General features: G+C 43.3%; 3 protein-coding genes across 7 annotated transcripts in view; 2 read left to right on the forward strand and 1 right to left on the reverse strand.

Moving 5' to 3' along the window:
• Positions 1-15,105, reverse strand: part of asic1c (acid-sensing (proton-gated) ion channel 1c) — a 63,346-nt gene extending 48,241 nt beyond the window's left edge. Inside the window, exons 1-3 of one of the 4 annotated variants that reach the window (XM_057056269.1) lie at positions 15,015-15,105; positions 14,231-14,335; positions 9,837-10,715 (exon numbers count right to left, since the gene is read on the reverse strand). In XM_057056269.1, coding sequence (XP_056912249.1) covers positions 9,837-10,391 — 555 coding nt within the window. In that variant the 5' untranslated portion in view covers positions 10,392-10,715; positions 14,231-14,335; positions 15,015-15,105. The other 3 variants (XM_057056268.1, XM_057056267.1, XM_057056266.1) reach the window with 3 other exon arrangements.
• LOC130538561 (trichohyalin-like) overlaps positions 1-19,696 on the forward strand; it is a 121,946-nt gene that overhangs the window by 20,299 nt on the left and 81,951 nt on the right. The gene's annotated exons all lie outside the window — the stretch shown is intronic.
• zgc:92591 (uncharacterized protein LOC436997 homolog) lies at positions 15,145-16,071 on the forward strand. Its single transcript, XM_057056283.1, has 2 exons — positions 15,145-15,353; positions 15,425-16,071. The coding sequence occupies exons 1-2, from the start codon at positions 15,240-15,242 to the stop codon at positions 15,659-15,661; spliced, it is 351 nt and encodes a 116-aa protein (XP_056912263.1). The 5' UTR covers positions 15,145-15,239; the 3' UTR covers positions 15,662-16,071.

The raw sequence follows: 19,696 nt of genomic DNA on the forward strand, positions 1-19,696 counted from the left end.
GTTTCTACAGCAGGAGAGATAAAACCAACAAAGGGACCACATTATTGGCAAATGGTGACATTCAAAGCTGCCGATAAAAGCTGTGGCCACTAAACTAGCCTTTCATACAGAAACAGTTTGTGTTTTTATGATGCTGGCAGAAATCGGATGCTGGGGCCATTATTGCGTGCACTGTTCTGGTGACGTTTTAATGTCAAGTGCCCTCACATTCACAAGAGATAGGAACAAAGTGCTTTTCAGTCTTCCCTTCAGTTTGCAGACAAGATACAAAATTGCTCTGGTCCTTGAGAATGGGGTCAGCTGTCGGCGAAGCAGGACGTATAGTCTGAGGGAAATCTTTAAGCTGCGTAAAACATCAGGCTGAGAACGTATTTGCCTCCACTGAACAAGGAAATCAGGCCTCTGATAACAGCAACATAGCAACAATACCAGTGTGCAAATCTCTATATATTCATTGTGTTGTGTCCTTCTTTCAAACATTCAATTGGCACTTAAATATATTACTGATATTGATTTAAAAAACGAGACAGAGATTTTTTTTTTTAACATTTACATTTGCATCCAGTGTTGTAAAGGAAGCAGCGATGTAAGATTTCAGAAAATGTAGCCAACACAAAATGTATATATCTGCATCTAAGGCTGACATTTCAGGCACATGATTTAAACATTAAACATAATTCAATATTTTTAACTGTATAAGACAATTCAGTTGTTTCTGACAATGAGCACAGAAAAATAGGAAATTTAAATAAATAAACGCTCTCCAGAAGCTTCCAATCGATGTGAACAAAGGACTATTATCAGACCCACAATGAGTTCATTCTAACAATGAAAGAGATAGTTTCTGATTCTGCATCTTCAATTCAGATCAGCAAGCTCAACTTTGACTTATCTATGCTCTGGAGCAGGGGTGGGCAAATCCAGTCCTCGAGGGCCGTATCCAAGCCAGACTTTCTGTCCTACAGGTAAACACGCTCACCTGGGGTTCCATTTATCTTGGTGAAAGCGGTTTCTCCCTGGTAGGATGCAAAACCTGGCTGGATTCTAGTCTTCATGGATTAGACTTGCCAATCATAGGTCAAATCCATTCCTCGAAGGTTGAATTCAAGCCAGGATTTGCATCCTACCAGGCAGGAAACGCTTTCGCCAAGGTAAATGGAACCCCAGGTGAAAGTGTTTACCTGTAGGACAGAAAGTCTGGCTCGGATACGGCCCTCGATGCCCACCCCTGCTCTGGAGGGATAAAACACTGCTGGTGTAACACACAGTTTGATCTTTAGTGTTGGAGGAAGACGAGACAACCATCTGGATGAAGCCTGCAAAATGACGTCCGTCGGTACTCCTGTGGTCGGTGCAGCCTCAAGTTTTGCCCGTACAAAAACTGCCGTTTGGGTCTAAAATTAAAGCTCTGGTTTTCTCCCCAACACCCAACTCTGTGCTAGAGAAAGTCTGTCATCTGCTGTGTAAGGAGCTCCGATGGCTGACTGCAACACAACAAGGAGACAAATTTGCTTGATTTACACATCCTGCACCACTAAATTAGAGCTGCTCACAGCTAAATGCATCAATTCAAATCACAATTAATTCCAGACCTAAGTAAATCATATAGAAGTTACAGGGGGAACCTGGTTTCATTGTATGAAGACATTTTGTCAGTAAACCAGCAGGTGATGAATGAAACTGGTGCGACTGTGTCTGTCCCTCCGTGATGTGGCACTTTTAGAGCTTAACATTAAGGCTCATTGATTCTTTCCTCAAAAATGGTTTGCTTATAAGGATGCATCCCCGCTGTCGGCTGTGCAAACATTTGCCATCACTGAGCTGAATTGTGAAGAAGTCTTAACAGCTTCACACAAGACAAATAAAAAAGGTTTTTTTTTTAAACAGGCCTGATATCATGTAGAAATTCTCCCCAGACATGTTAGTCAATAAGCCTGATTGTTCAATTTCAAACTAATATACCAGAGCAGAGAGGAAAACAGATAAGTCATCATCTGAATACAGGAGCCACACTGAACAGGGTGCCAGCGTGCACAGCGAGTGCTCCTGGCAATATGACTCAGCCCCTGGTCCCACAACATACAGCCACCCGACTAAAACAGGGATTTTGGTGCTGTAAATACGGCGCCCAGTACAGAGATGGTAAACAACCAGCAAGTTGCCACAAATCCTCCGTTTAAGGAATGTGAATATTAACCTCTGTGAAACAGGCACCACCTCCTGGTTTTGGAACTGCAGTCTGCAAGAGAAACGATAATAAAGCAAAAATTGCAGTGCGCTTTAATTTATATGCAGATAGACGGTCATCTGCCTCTGGCATGTCGGGCCTGACTAAGCAGAATAAGTGAGACTTGTCTGCAGAAAGCTTTCTGGCCCACTGAGGAGGAGCGGATCTCTTTCAGCTCTAGCCAGCGATGTTTAACTCATCCTTCATTACAGAGCAGTTTAGCATGTGTTGAATGGACCTCACTGTCACCCTATGCCACCAGTTTTGAGGATGCTTTATAACGGACAAGAGAGGGTTATCAAACAACCACATCTAGCAAACCCGTAGCCTAAAGCCAGTTCCAAGGGAGGAGCAGGTCAGCTTCTTAATAGGCTTTACTCTTGGAAGTGCTTAGCATGGATCATCTGCAAAATGGAATTACTTTGTCCTTTGGCTCTAAACAAAGACTCTACACAGCACAACATGTGTGTAACAAAAACGCCTGCTTACAGGTTGTGTAACACCGCAGAGTGCAAGTGTGCACTTGTGTCAGGACTATTGTGTGTAAGTGAGTGATCAATAGGCCGCTCTTGATCCCCAGTTTGGGGGGCGTTGGGCAGAAGCATGAATCAGCGGGAGCAGAGGTTTACTAATCTGCAGTTATGGAGGCGCACACAGAAGACAGGAAGGTACAGTAGGAGCTGTTCTGCAGAGGAGAGATGCTGCGAGATAAGCACAGGGATGGAGAATGCAAACTAAATGAGCTACCACTCCTCCTCGCACAACATCAATCTCCCTGTCGAGGTCATTACAATTACAGATAATAACACGCTGCCAGGTTTAAATGCGGTGCTTCACGTGTGTAACCCGTCCAGGTTTGCACTTCTTTCAGCGCCGCTGTCACATCACACTTCAGTGAGTGGGCATTTCAGCCTTCGGTTATTACATCGGTGTGGAATTCACTGTAAATCTGAAGCTATACAGCAGACACTCGTGGAAACACGGAGGATTTCTAGCTCTCCTCTGCAAAGACATAATGTCCACATTCAAGTGCCCTCGATTAACAGCCACAGGTGTGACGTGGGCTCCCAACCGAGCTCAAATAGGAGCCATTGTCATTCTAAATTTTCAATCAACCTGCTACTGTTTGGATTTGAATGGCGGCCATTCAGGAAGCTTGTTGTGATGGAGGTCCACACTGCAACGGTACAAAGAACACACTACAGTATATTATTATCATCTCTGCGGTGGTCACGGCCCCAACATATCGATCGGCTGGGTGCCGAGATGCAACTTTACTCTCAACCTGGCCACAACTTGGTGATTCACGAAGAAAATGGAGGGCTTCTTTTCACTCAAGGTGAACCACTGTGAAAACTGTTCTTGCACCGTAGGTTAGAGGAGGCTGCATATGCCGATTGTGCCTAACAGATGAGCGCCATGGCAACAAGCTGCTACAGGTTGGCAAGTGACTAGATCTGTATCACGCTGAAGCTAAACAACTGTTTCAATCTATCTGAATTAGCAGCAGAGACAGAATGTTCAAAGAATGTTTTTTAAAAGGCAATTTTAAGCTTTATTTTACTGCAATAGTTGGGCTCTCCACATATCAGTGAGTTTTGCAGTATTTTAAACTATTAAACCCAAAACCGAGACTAATAAGTTGAGAAGAGAAGTTCTGAGCAGGGAGAACAGAAAAAAAAAAAGAAAAGAGTATTTTCAAGCCTTCTATACAGTGCGACTCCTGGGTTTGCAGTGAGTGTGGGATGCAGGCTCTCAGGTCCAAAACGAATCCCCTGTCAGTTGTGGCTGAGGAGATGACAAGAATTAGTCCTCAAGGAAGGACTGACTCACCGGGGAGAATGGGAGACATCGCCTCGGCTCAACAGCTACAGTGTAAAAACTGTCTCAGACAGTTGGCAGGAATTCACATCATGACCTGCATCGGCTTCAACGGTTCTGAATCACCGCTGATGCTACAATGTTTTCTTTGTTGCCGTTTGTTATGCTAATTCTAATCTCCCCGTGGTATATTTGGTCTTTTATGTTGGCTATTGCGCAGGAAATAAATGTCAAGTTTTCAGCAAATGTTCAAGTTAACCTTCCGTCTGGTCACTGAGCGGCAGGAGATCACATCATTTAAAAAGTCCAAATTAGTTACTGCATGTTGGAGTGCTGGCCAGGGCAGGACGAGACCCCCGTGTATTATTCAAAACGTTCCAGCACCGATTATGCTATTGAATTTGTAATTCACAAGCTCTCGGACTAAGGATAAAAGCACTATCGTCTCTGTGTGAACTGAGGGGATCTCAAGGGTCTCAGATGCTACATGAATGGAGGGATTTTAAACTTTAAATCTCATTTGTCATGCTTGTAAAAATCATGACTGAGCACAATATAAACCGGAAGCAAACTGATAAGTTAATAAAGGGTCAGAGAAGCCCGCGGATTAGCTTTAGTGACAGAGCCATTAATCTGATTAATCTTCATTATAATTCACCCAAGATCATACTAGAGAATTAGTTTAATCTTTCATGTTTTCAAGTTAAGAGACTGTGTTGTATTTTCCCCCCGTTTTAGACAATGGAAACTATGAATGCACGCGTTATGGAGACGGCCCAGTCCGTAAGCGCGTATGGACAGTTTAAATCTGTGGCGACAGTGATGAACGATCCACCACAGGCGACTAATGGAAACGAGATAAGAGCTACAGCAAATCATGGTGCTGCGACACAGCCGAGGCAATGGCAGGTGAAATTATTTCCAGCATAATTCTGTCTGTGTAATTATTGGTTTAATGAACTCAATTGTAAAGAACTAAGAAACGCGGTTTTCGAGCTCCGTGCAGAAAATGGCAGGAATTAATAAACATTCGGAACATGCAGGACGCAAAAAAAATACAAAAATCGATTTGGCCACAGACATATTTATTTCTGCTTCCTCGTTGTGTTGCTGAACTTTAATGGAAAATGCACTCATGCAAACAGAAGGTGCAAAGTGAGCGTTGTACCCCAGGAACAGTAAAAAGGGCATGTTTTGCAATAGTCAGAATTATCTTCAAATGCCTGCTGTTGCTCACGTAAACATTAATCTGATGACATTAACCTCTGCCTACTGTATCAATGCCTGCCTGCTCTGCTGCAACTAATCTGATGCTACTTGCTTATTTTGACCAAATACTTGTCTGAAAATCCAAAGGAGGCAGTCAGGTAACAATTTTGCTTTAGTCGGAGGGAAATATAAGCGTTGGTGTGTGGAACATTTAATTATTGCGGCATATTGTCGCGGACGAGCAGCCCAGTCGTCTCTGCCGCCATCCATCCTTTATTCCCAGTTAGTGTGTGCTGGAGTCTATCCCAGCAGTCACTGGGAGAACGGGGAGGGTCACGCACTGGAGAAGTCACCCGACCATCACAAGGCTCCAGTAATGAGGTCTGCTGGGTGTGATGAAGGATTCAAGTGTTGCTTAGATGCAGCATCTGCATGACGTTTGTCGATTAGACTTTCTAATTTTATGTGTTTAATCAAGTAAATAAAATAGGCAGGATCGTCTATGCTGCATGAACGGCAGCAGCATTTGGACATTTAAACCATGAAGAGCTGCCAGCAACAATAGCTGATTAAAGACAAACTCAGAGGCCTTGGGGATGATTATCTGCATCGCTTGGACTGATGAACACTAACAACAGGTTATTTACTTACTAACACAATACTTGCTCTTTCGTTTGATCGGATTTTCCAGCTGTAACAACGAAGCCAGATTGCAAAGGTTAAAGGCTGGAATTCATCTTAATTTCAATCAAAGCAGCCCTTTAAAGGCTCACAAACACATCACCTGCAGCAGTTACCACAACGATGTGTGTATTTATGTTCAATAAACTGGCTTAAACCCGGCAGATGGACATTAGAAAATCTCGGAAATAATTCTCTCCTCAGTCTCCACGGCATGACCGATCTATTTTTAGATCTTGTGTAATAGCAGGAGAAAATAACAAAGTCTCAGTTTGGGAATCTTTGACATATTTACTGCACCAAGTCTTTATCACATCTTCCTTTGAACAGCTGGAGTCTGCAACACTGAAATTTCACAAGACCTTAAGCGTAAACATGATTATGCAGCATGTTTTAAACGATGTTGCTGCCAGCAGGTCAGATGCGTGGAAATGTAGGCTGGCCCAACTCTGACACACAAATCTGTAGGTGTAAAATGTGTTGACATTAATTACAGATGAGAATTAAGCTGTAATTAAAAAGGTGCCATCAGGCATGGGCTTCCAGTAAATATACATGTTTGTTTGCTTATTTTTTAAGAGTTGTTGAAGAGTTGAGCTCTGTATCTTTGCAGTGGTTCTTTTTCTGTGGCACAATTTTAAGAACTCCAGCAGCTGAGTGTTGGGCATAGCTCTGAACTCCGCCCACATACACACTAAACAAAAATCAAACTGTCTGCCGCAGGTATGGAACACATTTTTTAGTGTTTTGCTGCTGCAAATTCGATGTTGGGGCACGAGCTTTGTGAAGCGTTCTCACTCTAGATCCCCGTGCATGAAGCTAAAGCTCCACTTGGCTTTGCTCTATCTCCGCATGGTGGGAAGAACCATAAACAGAGGTCCGAGCATGCGCGTCAGACTCGCCCGGAAAGATGCTGGACGGCAGCAGCAGATGCCAATGTTTGTTCGTAAATGTGCCAATATTCACAAACACATTTTTCAGAAGGCATACTTCAGGAAATGGAGGCATGAGAAACAATTCTGCGCTAAATTAAACGGCCCGCATTTATCAGGGATGAAATTAAATGTGTTAAATGTGTGTAACAGCTACATAGTAACGCTAAATGTTGTAAACAGTTTCTATTACACACATATGGCGTCTAAATGTCAAAGACTGAGTCCAAAAACAATAAAAACAACATTTATTTGCGGAGATCAAACTTAATCCGACTGTCAGCAATCGTTCCCTCAGCACCCGGTTTAGTTTAAAATGAAAAAAGTTGCATCTAAACATCCGAAAACATTGCCGTGATCCGATCTGATTTCCAGCTGCCGTGAGGAACGTAAAGAAACGAGGCCCAAAGTGACTCATCACAATCTGTCAAGATTTAAGAATGAAGCGTCTTTGCAGTGAAATTCTGATGAGCAGCAGCTTGATAGTAGCAGAGTCGGTGGATTCATTTCTGTTTGCAGACAGGGCAACAGCGCTCATGCTCACTCGTGCAGCATTATACATGTACAATACAGTGCAGATTAATGGTGATGTCAAAAGTAGAATTGTATCAATGGTTAATTTATGGCCTTCATTCATATTGGTTAGTAATTTTCAGATTTATAACACTGGAATCCTTTTTTTTATTTTTTAAATCTCTGAGGGTCCATCACAAAGACCGTTTTAGATGGGATACAATGAAGAGCAAGTGCAGAATAGTCAAGCTTAAAAGGATACAGTATGTGATTTTAAACATTACCTGAATGAGGTCTTTTCATTGAAGACTTTGATTACCTTTGTCACCCAGTTTACTCTCTCAAGAGGTGCTGTAAGCACACAAACTGATGTCCAAGCTCACGTCTGATATCAACTAGTTAGATTTGCTTTGGGAATAACCAGGAGTTTCACGTCAGGTGATGAAAGACCAGCATCCATTTCTTATCCACACACAAAAAGAAAAGAGAAAAAAGCAAAATGGATTGAAGTTTAATTATAAACATAAACTGTGATGGCCGTTTTCTCTGCAGCGCTGGGAGAAAAACCACCGCGGCATCATGGGAAACTAAAGCAGGATCAGAAAGACGACAGTCTTCTCAGCGCCGCTCGCTCTCGTCTTGAAAAGTTTTGTGTAAATAAACAAAAACGTCTTCAGACAAGTAGTAGAAACACACGTGGACAAAAGGCCCCAGATGGGAACCGACACAAGAACCTTTCAATATGGTGCCAATGTTAACTGCTGCATCACCGTGACCAGCCAAGCCTCAGTTATAATTATTACTCGTCCCTACAAGCAGAGACAGTCTGGACTAAATACAGTCAACTTCAGAGGATGGTAATGTAAAAACAACACTTCTATTGGAGGTCTAAAATCGTTTTTATAATCAATTACTGAAATCCATCAGTAGCCACTGAAATTAAGGCTGGGATTCATTTAAAAAAAAACAAAAAAAACATGACATGTAGAAAATCATTTAGAAAGATTGAAATTGTGAATGCCATTACTGGAATGAAACAATCCTACCCTCCCTTTGTCCTCCCATTTATTACAATGAAAAAACCGTTTTGATGTGTTTTAGTTCTCAACTGATTCACAAGCTCCACTTAATGGGACTCTCCCTGCATTTGTCCAAGGTCAACATTCATCATTCCCACAATAGTTTGCACGTGAATCTTAGTCTGAAGACATCTGTGATGGGAATCAAGAACTGAGAATTTCCTGTAGTTTCCATATAAATTATTATAGGTCTCCTAAAGCATTTAGAGGAAGACTTCAGAGTGCAATTAACTGAATTGTACATTAGTGGCCACTAATGCACTAACATAAATCCCTCTGAAGCTCTTAAAGTTACTATTGTTTCTTTGGTTTCTGCTATACAGGACCTAAAGTCTGTCCCCATAATCAGCCCGGAGTCTTTGAGTGTGTAAGATTGTATATTTCTAAGCATTAAATGGATGTTTATTATCAGCTGTGATAGATGTCTGTCAGAAGATTCAGTTCTTTTGTGTTCTGTGATGGATCCATGACTGGATTCTTAACAAGTGGCTCAAACCAACATGTGTCTCTTGAGACTGAAACACAACCTTTGTGGGGAAATGTTGGTTCCATTTACACAAAACGCATAGAAATTTAACAGCGCTTCCTTATTCTACTGAGAAAACACTTTCACAGCACTCAGACATCCACTGCAGACGGGACAGACCTCAGCTGCTACTAAACAGAACCGCAGGAGGCTCGTTTTACTGCTGTTTTGGGCCCCGTCTAGTCTCTTTTAACCACTCATGCAGGATGGCGTGGCAACTAGTAAGGAAAAAGTCACAAATCCACCCAGGACAGGTCATCTGGACTCTCCAGTTTTAGGGCTGTTTTAGGGCTGTGGTGAATCTTCTGCAGACCATCAGACAGCAAGAACCTGTACTTGTACAGAACCGGACCCAAAACCCACAGCACCACCCTCCACCGAATAAGCTCTTCTGTCCTGCTGAAACTGACTCACCTTGGCACAACTTATCATAGCCGGGAAACACATACGAGTCCACTTTTAAAGGGAAGCAGGTGATCATTCAGAACATGTTCTAGATACATGTGGATTACCAACTTCTGACGTTTTGTATTGTTTTCCCAGGAACAGTGCCCAGTTCTAAACTGATAGAAGCTGTTTTCTGTATTCACATCAAAACCCAGGAAAAAAAAAAAGCATCAACTCAGGACACATCTGACCAGAAGATTGTTGCACAGTGTAATATCGACCACAGCTTCCTGTCTAGTACTATATTAGACTATATCGAAGTACCAGTGACAGCAATATGTCTCCACTAAATTTCTCAAGCAGTGGTGAGACTAGGTTTAATACAATATATCTAAACATATTAAAGGTCCACTCTGTCAGGACTCCGGGGAAATGGAGCAGCCGAGGCAGGCTGGACTTACTGTGCTGAAGTTGACCGGGTAGCAGTCCTCTCCTCTAAAGGTGCACTGCAGCAGCATGTCGTTGATGTCGTGGCCCGTGCGGTTGTAGAAGTCGGTCATGTTGAAGAGTTTGGGCTTGAAGGTCTGGAAGTTGGCCTTCTCCTTTAAGGCGGCCAGAACTTCGGGGTCAGCCAAGTGTGGGTTTGCTATTTGGTAGTTGTTGTTGAGCAGGGCCAGGAGCTCCCCCACGTGATACAGGTCATTCCTGGTGATCTTGGAGAAACGGAACTCGTTGAGGTTGCAAAAGGTGACGGCTGGAAACGTGAGGTTGGTCGCCGCCACCTCGTCCAGCTTGGTGACGTGAGGGTATTCCAGATAGTATAACACTCTGTCCATGCAGACCAGCATCAATAAGCCCAGTGAACCCAGGAAGGAGAGAGTCCAAAGAAACCGGCGGAATGTCATGTGCCCATAGGCGAATATGTGACTCATGCCATGCAGGGTGGATATGTTAGCAAAAGCCTGCAGGTTGGATGGCCTGATGCTTTCAATGCTTTCCTCGGAGCTCTCTTTCATGATTGTAGAATGTTTGCAGCACTCCCTCTCCAAGAACTTCGGGTTAAAGACTTTGCTTAGCAACAGCACGAGTCGAATCCTACCGACGCCGTCTTCAGACGCTGCTTCTTGAGAAGTCTAAATAAACAGCTATCTTAAAATAGTTGTCAGTCTCTGGAACTGTTGACTTTTCATGACAATTTAAGCGTCCGGCAGTTGTCCCGTCTTTTCTTTCCCTGCGTTTCTCCCGCGTCTTCAATGCTCCGCTGTCCTTTGTAGCGACACCAAACACAATGACAGCTCGAGAGACACCCACTTCTACCAATACGCAACGTCTCCTGAATCCTGAGTGGTGTGAAAAGGGATGAAAATACAAGAGATGAGAAAAGAGAGAACAGAGGCAACAGCAGACATATGGACAGGGGCAAGAAATGAGTGTGGGAGGGGGGACTTCAATGGAAAAGCCTAGCCTTTTGAGAGAGGTGCTAAGCCTCAGCAGTCAGTGGGACCCTTCCTCCTCTAATGGCAGAGAATACCTCTACATCACTGTGATAATGGGATGCAATGATTTTGTGAATGGAGGTAATAAAGAGAGAAACGGCTCACTCGTCCCCCGCTGCCACCTTCCCTTTTCTCTTGGGTCTTTTTGCTCTTCTGTTTTCTTCCACAGATGAAGACGAGGGGGGTCAAAGACCTCCGACCAGCCCAACACTGTGCTTGACAACCGGCGTTTGCGGCTTTCCGCGGGTTCCACTTCTTTTTGCACAGATCCTCAGTTAATGGGAAAGACCACCTCTTACAGCCTAATGGCCACCCCCGACAGCAAAGGCGCTAACGCTGCTTCGAGACCTCCAGCTTTATTCCTGTTAACATACAGATATATATTCTGCCGTGTGGAGGCTTTCACTCTTTTCTCCTTCCTCTCTCTCTGCTCTACCACTCCCCCATTCCTCGTCCTCTCTCTCTCCCAGCGTCCCTCTCTCGCTCCCTCTTTAGTAGTCAGGATCCATCCCACTGCTGAATGGCTGCGTTGCCCGTGTCTGTGCTCACATGGGTTCTCTCAATCAGAACGCACCCCCCCTTCACTCTTGTTGTCATTCTCTAATCTGCTTCACCCGACATGTCTGCTTAAACCTGGAGAACGCCACAGGTTGCTTATTGCGTCAAAAATAAAATAAATCCAGAAAATAGAAATCCATTTGATTGCTCAGCGTCACTCGCTGGTTACCAGGGAGGTCTTATTATCATAACAATAGGTAAAGTGCCAAGGATGTGACCGCAGCCCTTGAGGACTAAATCAATATTCTTCCATGGTAACCAAGCACAAAGACCATAGCAACCATTACCATAGCGGTATGCGGTTCTGACATAAGTAAAGCATTCTGTCGGTTAACTTTGGAGAAATGCAGCGTCCACCGTGCACTGACGCTTGTCGTTTTGTTTTTAACACAGATTCAAAGGCAGCCTCCGATGACAGAATCATCATTCCACCTGACAGGACGCTCAAACCAAGATTAGGTCCGCTACAACAACACCTGTGATGCTGCAGTTCCCACCAGCCCCCTTTAATCACTCCACCTACAGCCACAGAAGCTGAAAACCAACATAGAACAGTGCACTTTTAATAGCTGAAAGCATCCTGACAGTGTAAATATATTAGTCCCTGTTGTCAGATTGTCACGGAAAAAAGGATGAAGGAGACCTAAGTGGTTGGTGTCTGAGTCAAGGCTGGCTCAGCCCGTCTTAACCTTTAAATGTATGAATTCATCTGTACTGCTTTCTACTCAGTCCTGACATATGATTAATGTTGTAAACACTTGATGGATGACGCTGCGCACATTTGCGTACGAGACCTTCACCGAGCCTGAATGTCTTTATTCACGCAGGTTTTGTCCTCCGCAGACACGGCTGCTTATTTGCTGCAAAGAAATATCAACATAGTACGACTGCGCCATTGGAAAGACAGAAAATATAGATTTGGTTTAGTTCTGTGAAAAATCTTGTGCTGGTTTGTGTTGTTAGAACTGATCTGTCATGTGACCAACACGCTTATTACAAACTACTATGTTTATTACATGTACGGTACGATGGAAGGTTACCGCAGCAACAGCCTAGAGGAAAAACCACAGACTACTCGTCTTACTTACTTTTCTCAGCATAGATTTAGCATCTTACATTAGCGCAGCACAACTCAATTAAACTCAGACAAGCGTCCAGCTGAGAGATGTTTGAAGATATTTAGACCATCTTAGTTGTTCTGCAATGATACATCGACCAGTAAATGATCTTCTCATCCCCCCGTTAATATGTGTTCCATCAGATGTTTGTTTTATTGCTGTATGATAAATCCTAGTTTATTCAATAAGGCTAAATTAAAAACGCTAAATCTTTGTCGGGGTGCGAGTCAGTGATGGAAAACTCTGAAGAAAAATCGATCAACTTTTGGATTGTTTAAATTTATTGGAGGATATCTCGTAAATGGGAAACTACGTTTTAGCAGCCAGCGAGGACAGAAATGACCACGATGTGATGTCGTTTGTCCCACATTTGTGTGAATGATGGGTGATGTGGTGGGAGGGGATTTACAGAGACACAAAATGGACACTATGAGAGCCAACGCTGTGAAAGACCTGGCTACTGTAGAAGATTCATTACAGGGTTCATGTGTAAAGGGACACGTCCTGCAAAAATAAATAAATAAAAATACAAACGGGCAGACGCTCGCCAACGTCATGATGTGAAAAAGAGTGATAAGCAGATTTGGCTTCATTTCTGTTGTGACGGTTGAATAGCTGTTGAAGTTGGTTCTCTCTCCAGCACGCGCGCACGCGCACACGCACACACACACACACACACCACACACACACACACACACACCTTTTACACCATCTACTGCCACATGAAACAGAAATCTGCCAGACAAAAGAGAAATATAGCTCTGGTCTCAATCAGCCAAAGGTTGCTGTTTAATGACCTTGCATAAAATGAGGGCTTATTCACGGAAGCTGATGCTCCCCCAGTAATAATCAGAAGGCAAAAATACCTTCATGTTAAAAAAAAAAAACTTACAATGATGTGTTTCTACGCTGCTTATGTTCCTTCTTATGCAACATGCTAATGTTCTTAAAGAAAAGCTGCAATAAAAGAGGAAGAATATTAAAGATTTCCCAAGAGATTGTTCATTAGAGATTGTTCTTTAGTCCATTGCCGTGTATTTTCTCTTGTGACTAGTTTATTTAGGAATGAAAGTATCAGTGTAAATATGCTGATGATCCTGGTCTGAGGGGTAGTTGGGTTGGACGGACCCACTTCAGTCTGTGACGTATGGCCAAAACAGGTATGAGAGAACGTGCAAATGCCTTGTTCAGGTCAGGTTTTACAACTCTGCAGGAAGAAGCTGGGCTACGTGATGGACCCTGCAGGGGTTAGAATGCAGACAGACTTCATGGTTATACACTCAGGTTTTAAGTTTTGCCCTCAGAGGGAACAGTGACACCTGGTGGCAAACTGGTGTAACGGCGGACCAACATGACGTTCCAGTCGTTTTTGTCGAACTCTCAACAACAAATTGTCAGTCAATTAAATCTAGTGCATCATCAGTGCCAAGTGATATATGTTACAGACAAATATCGGCTGACAAGAACATCCTGGGTTTTACTGAGAGTTATCATTTTATCTTTATGTATGTGGTGATTTAGACCAACATACTTTTGCTGGATGAAATTTAGATCATAGTTTAATTAAACCTTTGGAAAAAGATACTTCCCAAAATCATTTATCTTCGACAAAACATACAAATATTCCTGGGCTATGTAAAAAGTTATGCTCTGACAGGAGATAAAATCGCGCATGAAACTCACATAGGCTCCAAACTGGTACAAGTGCGCCACCCAGTGGAAGCGGCCATCATGTGCGCCAGTAAACCCCGACAGACCTGCGAGCGCCTCCAGTGGACGTTGTTGGAACTGCAGAATTTCGAAAGAGTTTGAAGACGTCAAGTTTTGATGCGATCAAAGCGAAAAATTAGGACTACTATGTAGTTTACAGTACAGGTCCATGATTTACCACAGTAATAATTAGTATTTCAGTTCTATTGGATATTTTGATATTGATAGGATGGGTGCAGAAAGAGCACTTTTTAAATATCCATACATTAATAAGGAAACGTGTGGACGGATGAAGGGACACGGGGTTAGAGGACAACAAGCATTTTAATTTATTCTTCCCGTTTCTTGTTTTTCCCCAAGCCTTTTTTTTCTCCCAAAAATGTACATAAGAAGTTGAGGCTTCTGACCTGCTTTTGTGCCATTTTTAAGATGATGGAGCTTTTTTAAGGTGATGGAGCTGCTTGATTCGGTGCTTTACGCACACCACATCACTGTCACCCCCGGGGACAATTCGGGGTGCCAGGTCAGTTTATTTTGCCTGTTTTTGGACTTTGTTGGGAACTTTCTGGGTACCAGGCACCTGATAACCAGCCATACAGCCATACTCATATTTTAGTTTTATCATTTAGCCTCAGTGAGTTTAAATGATTCCCTGTATAAATAAATACATGCCTGACTGTCAAAACCCTGTCTCAAATTACTCCCTTTAAACTAAGTTTTAATTGGCTTGTGAAGAGAATACTAAAAGTCACTTTACCAGCTTGGATGGAACCTAGTTTGAAGCCGGATAAAAGCAGCACTTTTATTCCATCTCGTCGTTCTAATTTAACTCGCCGCGGCTGTAAAAGTCAAACAGGTGAAATAAATCAGCGGCTAATTAAGCTGCGCCATAACCCGCCGCCCGCGGCTGCTACGACCGGGATCATTATTCCTAAAACCGTCTGATTCAGCAGCTGGAAACCTTCACAGAGCTGGAGAAAAGATGACTAACGATCTCTCCAAAAAGAAGGGGAAGACTGCAGGTGACAAAAAAGGTAAAAGAAAGGTCAAAAGAAGGGAGACGTACGCCATGTACATCTATAAAGTTCTGAAACAGGTACGTGTCCTCACTTACTACCCATCAATTCTGTCTGCTGCTGGTAAAATAACTGGCGTTCCGTCTCCGAGGTTCATCCGGATACGGGGATTTCGAGCAGAGCCATGAGCATCATGAACTCCTTCGTGAACGACCTGTTTGAGCGGATCGCCACGGAGGCGTCCCGGCTGGCTCAGTACAACAAGCGGTCCACCATCACCAGCAGAGAGGTGCAGACTGCGGTCCGGCTGCTGCTCCCCGGGGAGCTGGCCAAGCACGCAGTGTCCGAGGGCACCAAAGCCGTCACCAAGTACACCAGCTCCAAATGAGGACCGGGGTGCTTCTGCAATGTCTGATTTATTCGATGCATCTGTGCGTGTGAACGCAGGGAAACTGTTATAAATCACAATTGTTTTGGTTTTTGAATGTGTTTACATTTGTGAGTACGAGACGTAACGACCCTGTGAGGCCGCTAGATGGCGCCATTGTGTGTATCACGGTTTACTCCACGAACATGAAACTAAAAAGTGATGACAGAGCAGCCTGATGTATAGTCCATACATTATGGACGGGTAAAACCGAGCTTATTTTCCACGTGCTTTTCTTTCTACTGTAGATATGCACCAAACTTTTCAATGTCAATAAAAATGCATCAAGTTGTAAGAGGCTGATTTGTGTGACACAGCTCTCACCATGACAAACGGCCTCGTAAAAAGAAAATAAAAAATTATGAAATCAATTCTTTGCTGTGGTTGATAGTGACCCTTTAGTTTCTCTCCATGTACACTTAATGTAAGATTGTAATATTTTACATTGACCATGAATGATACACTTTATTGTATCTCTGCATAAATTGGAGGAAATGTCTTAATTTTCTGTTACTGAGAAACCAACGGTCATCCAGAATGTCCAGTTGATATAAATAATTTCATATGACTATAAATAATTTCATATGACATAATTTGGCAGCACCAGGCAAGAAATTGACCTGAAATGGATGTTACAATTCTAGCAATGTATTTTTATTTCTGCCTAATTAAAATGAAAATGGCACACAAATGTTAACTTATCAGATGGAAATAAATATAGATTAACACTACACTGTTAAATCTTGATCTCTTTGTTTTTAGAGTATGGTTTATATAGATTGGTTCATGGGTATATGGTTAGATAGATGGATCCCTGATCAAGCTGTTGGCGTTATAACAGACATATTTATAAATGTACAGAGACAATAACACCATTCATTAGCTTTTTAAAAAGCAAGAGTGTTAACTGAATAGTAGTTGATTAAAGGATAATCACGGTAGCATTAGCCTCGGTCCATTCATCTGCTGCTGAAGGTCCGTCTAATCAGGACACCAGGCCTGACACACACGTAATAGGTGACCCTTCAGCATCCAAAGAAACGGCGTCGCACTGGGAAAATGCACTTTGGTGTGGGGTGTTATCGTTGAGAGACCCATTTCAGATGTTTCTCAGTGTTCTTGGTAATGATGTGAAATCTACCGATGTTATTATGTGGGTTATGCAGCCTCTGATGGCACTGACTTTGTTCATGATTATCATAGTCATTTAGGGTTTGTATCTTGCACCCTTCTCCATATCCTCCTTCATGCCCGTGCCGAGCGGTAGTCATCGTGGCTTCCTTTAGGCAGAGAGCTATGAACACATTATGGATGGGTGCATTAGTGAGTGATGCAGCACGCGGGCTGGCTTGCCTTGTTTTTGTCTGAGAGTGCATCATTAGAAAATGTTCCACTTGGCAGGGAAGCGCGTATTAACTGCAACTGCAATGAAATGAGGTTGTGATAGATGGTTAAAGTTATACGGGACTATTAGGTTGAAATATGAACCTCTCAATTGTCGTGATGAAACAGAGGGCTATTTGCGTGGTGATCAGTGCATTGAGAGGCAATTGGAATCTGCAAAGGCCGATACAATTCATTATAGGTAGCACGCTCTGAGCTGAAAGAGTACAGAAAAAAAAGTAATCACGCTTCTGCGGAACAGTTTGCCACCATTGTTCAGACTGAGGCTCTATAAATTCATTTATGTTTTCCACTAATATCTCAAACATCATGATGAGACTCCTACAGGGGTCTTTGTCTGATTCCTGGTCTTGAGTGTGAGCCACGGAGGTGGGAGGGAACCAGTTTTGATCGGCTGCGAAGTGTGTTTTAATGGCGTGGACGAGCGCAGAGAGACCACCTGTCCGTGCTGGTGCACGTGCGCAGCACTGGAATCACTATCCTGTTAAGATAATGGGAATTACCGAGAAGACGTGCACACGAATGCATCATCTGTGTTGGCTCTCTACTGTAGTGTCACCAAACAATCAGGCAAATGACATTAGTTTCCATGGCAACGCTCCAATTACTCTACAACTGGGACAAACTTCATACTTGAGGTCCATGCAAACACCTTCAACAAAAAACATAAATAATAAAAGAGAAAAACACCTGACAGGAAATATGGGCGCCACGATGTCACCGCGACTCCTTCCTTGCACTAATTCTGTCTTAAACCAACAACACATTCAATTGCAAAGCCATTAGTGTTTCATATTTCTGTAATTACTGTGTACATTTCATTATGTTTTCAGTATATTAAATGGCTGCTCAGTGTAAAAGGAGGGCCAGAGTTTAATCTCTTTCTGTATTACTGTGAGCCACAGCACTCAAAACAGCATTAAGAGGCACATAATCAGAGGGAACTAATTGCCAATGATTGCATAAATGAAGTGCCTCTGACTCATTGGGGGCCGCCGCCGCCGATGTCCAGCGCCTCGCCGCTGTAGGGGGGGAAGATGGAGGTTGACCACGAGGTGCAAAACCTCGGGGAGACGGCTTCTGGTGGGTAATGTGAGGAAACCGGAGCTATAATGTGTCCACGGGGGTGCTATGGGAGCAGCCTTTTTACTTCCACTGCCATCAGAGAGGCCTCTGCTTCAGAGGGGGAGAAAAGGGGGGGATCTCACCAATGCCCACCATTTGAGAAATGAATTTATCGAAGTCGCTGTCTTTTTCCCCATTAGTAAGTGTTTAGTTCAGCGTTTTAAATAATTGCGTTACCAGGAATGATATTTAAAATACATTTGGGAGTCAATGAGGCGGGAAAGTGCCTACATGTTTTGCTGATGACACCCGGGCCATTTAGAAGACATCAAAGTAGAGAGGAGGTAGCCCAGATGCATATTATAAACTCATTATGTATATCATTTAAAAGGATGTACTCCAGCCGCAAAAAACAATATTCCTTTCCTCTCTCCCTCCCTCCCTCCCTCTCTCTCTGTCTCTCTCTGTCTCTCTCTGTCTCTCTCTCCCTCTGGTAATGTGTGTTTTCAAAGTTGAAACTCTTACTCGCCTTCAGTTTAATGCGCCATCTATTACCAAACTGTAACATAAAACAAATGACCTTGATTTCCATATCAGAGCGGCCGTTAAGGTATGGAGCTGACCCAGCGGCGTGATGCCAAGCAACCTCCTGGAAATATGCGTTTGCACACCGGTAGTGAGGACCTCGCTCCCCCTCCGCCACATCTAGAGGGATCAGCAGACGTTAAAACATTTATTATTTCAACGTTATTGATTGTTCAGCCTCTTCCGATGCTGAGCGACGGGGTCAGAGGCGGCTGCAGGTTCACGCTGTAGAAGATGTTTGTCATCGGGTTAGCATGTAGGCTTGAAAGGGCTTAATTATGCGGCGTCTCTCTGCCATCAGAGGACTACACGTGGGGGCGCAGTGACACAGCGGTTGCCAGGCATTCAGCCTAATGTTGTAATGGAGGGAGCCGTGTGAATACATAAAATCCATTAGGAGGGAAAAACACTGAGCAGAAAGTCATTTTACCAGCACACAGTCACTGAGGCTTACAAATATTACAACATTTGGAATGTTTGGAATATTTGCTGTTTTCTTTAGGAAAAATCTCAAGGCAATATTTGACCTTTGAGGTTACAAAAATGTTTGAGATGAGGGCTTTTTTTTAGCTGCATTATTGCAGCTTGTGCCCAATTATCAGGCAGTTTCAGCAATCTCATTCATGTGTCCTGCCTCTTCCCTTCCCATCACTCACAGCTGGAGCTTACCTGCTCTTTCAGAATCATTTACAGACACAAATCACCAAGAAAAGGAGTTATAGAATGTCTCCTTGAAACCGATACCTCATAACTATAGCAAGGCTGCGAGGGTTTAAACATGCCCATTGATCTTTGTAGACTCTTGTGTCTCCAGAGACGTGATACAAGTCTGAAGGAGACACTTAAAGGCTGTAAAACAGCTGAAAGTAGGACATACTCCAGCGGCTGCATGTGAGGCATAAAAATAGCCGCGCTTGTCACACTGCTGGGAGGGTCTCATAC

Source organism: Takifugu flavidus, chromosome 15 (genome assembly GCF_003711565.1).
Source record: "Takifugu flavidus isolate HTHZ2018 chromosome 15, ASM371156v2, whole genome shotgun sequence".
In the NCBI taxonomy this organism is placed as follows: Eukaryota; Metazoa; Chordata; class Actinopteri; order Tetraodontiformes; family Tetraodontidae; genus Takifugu; species Takifugu flavidus.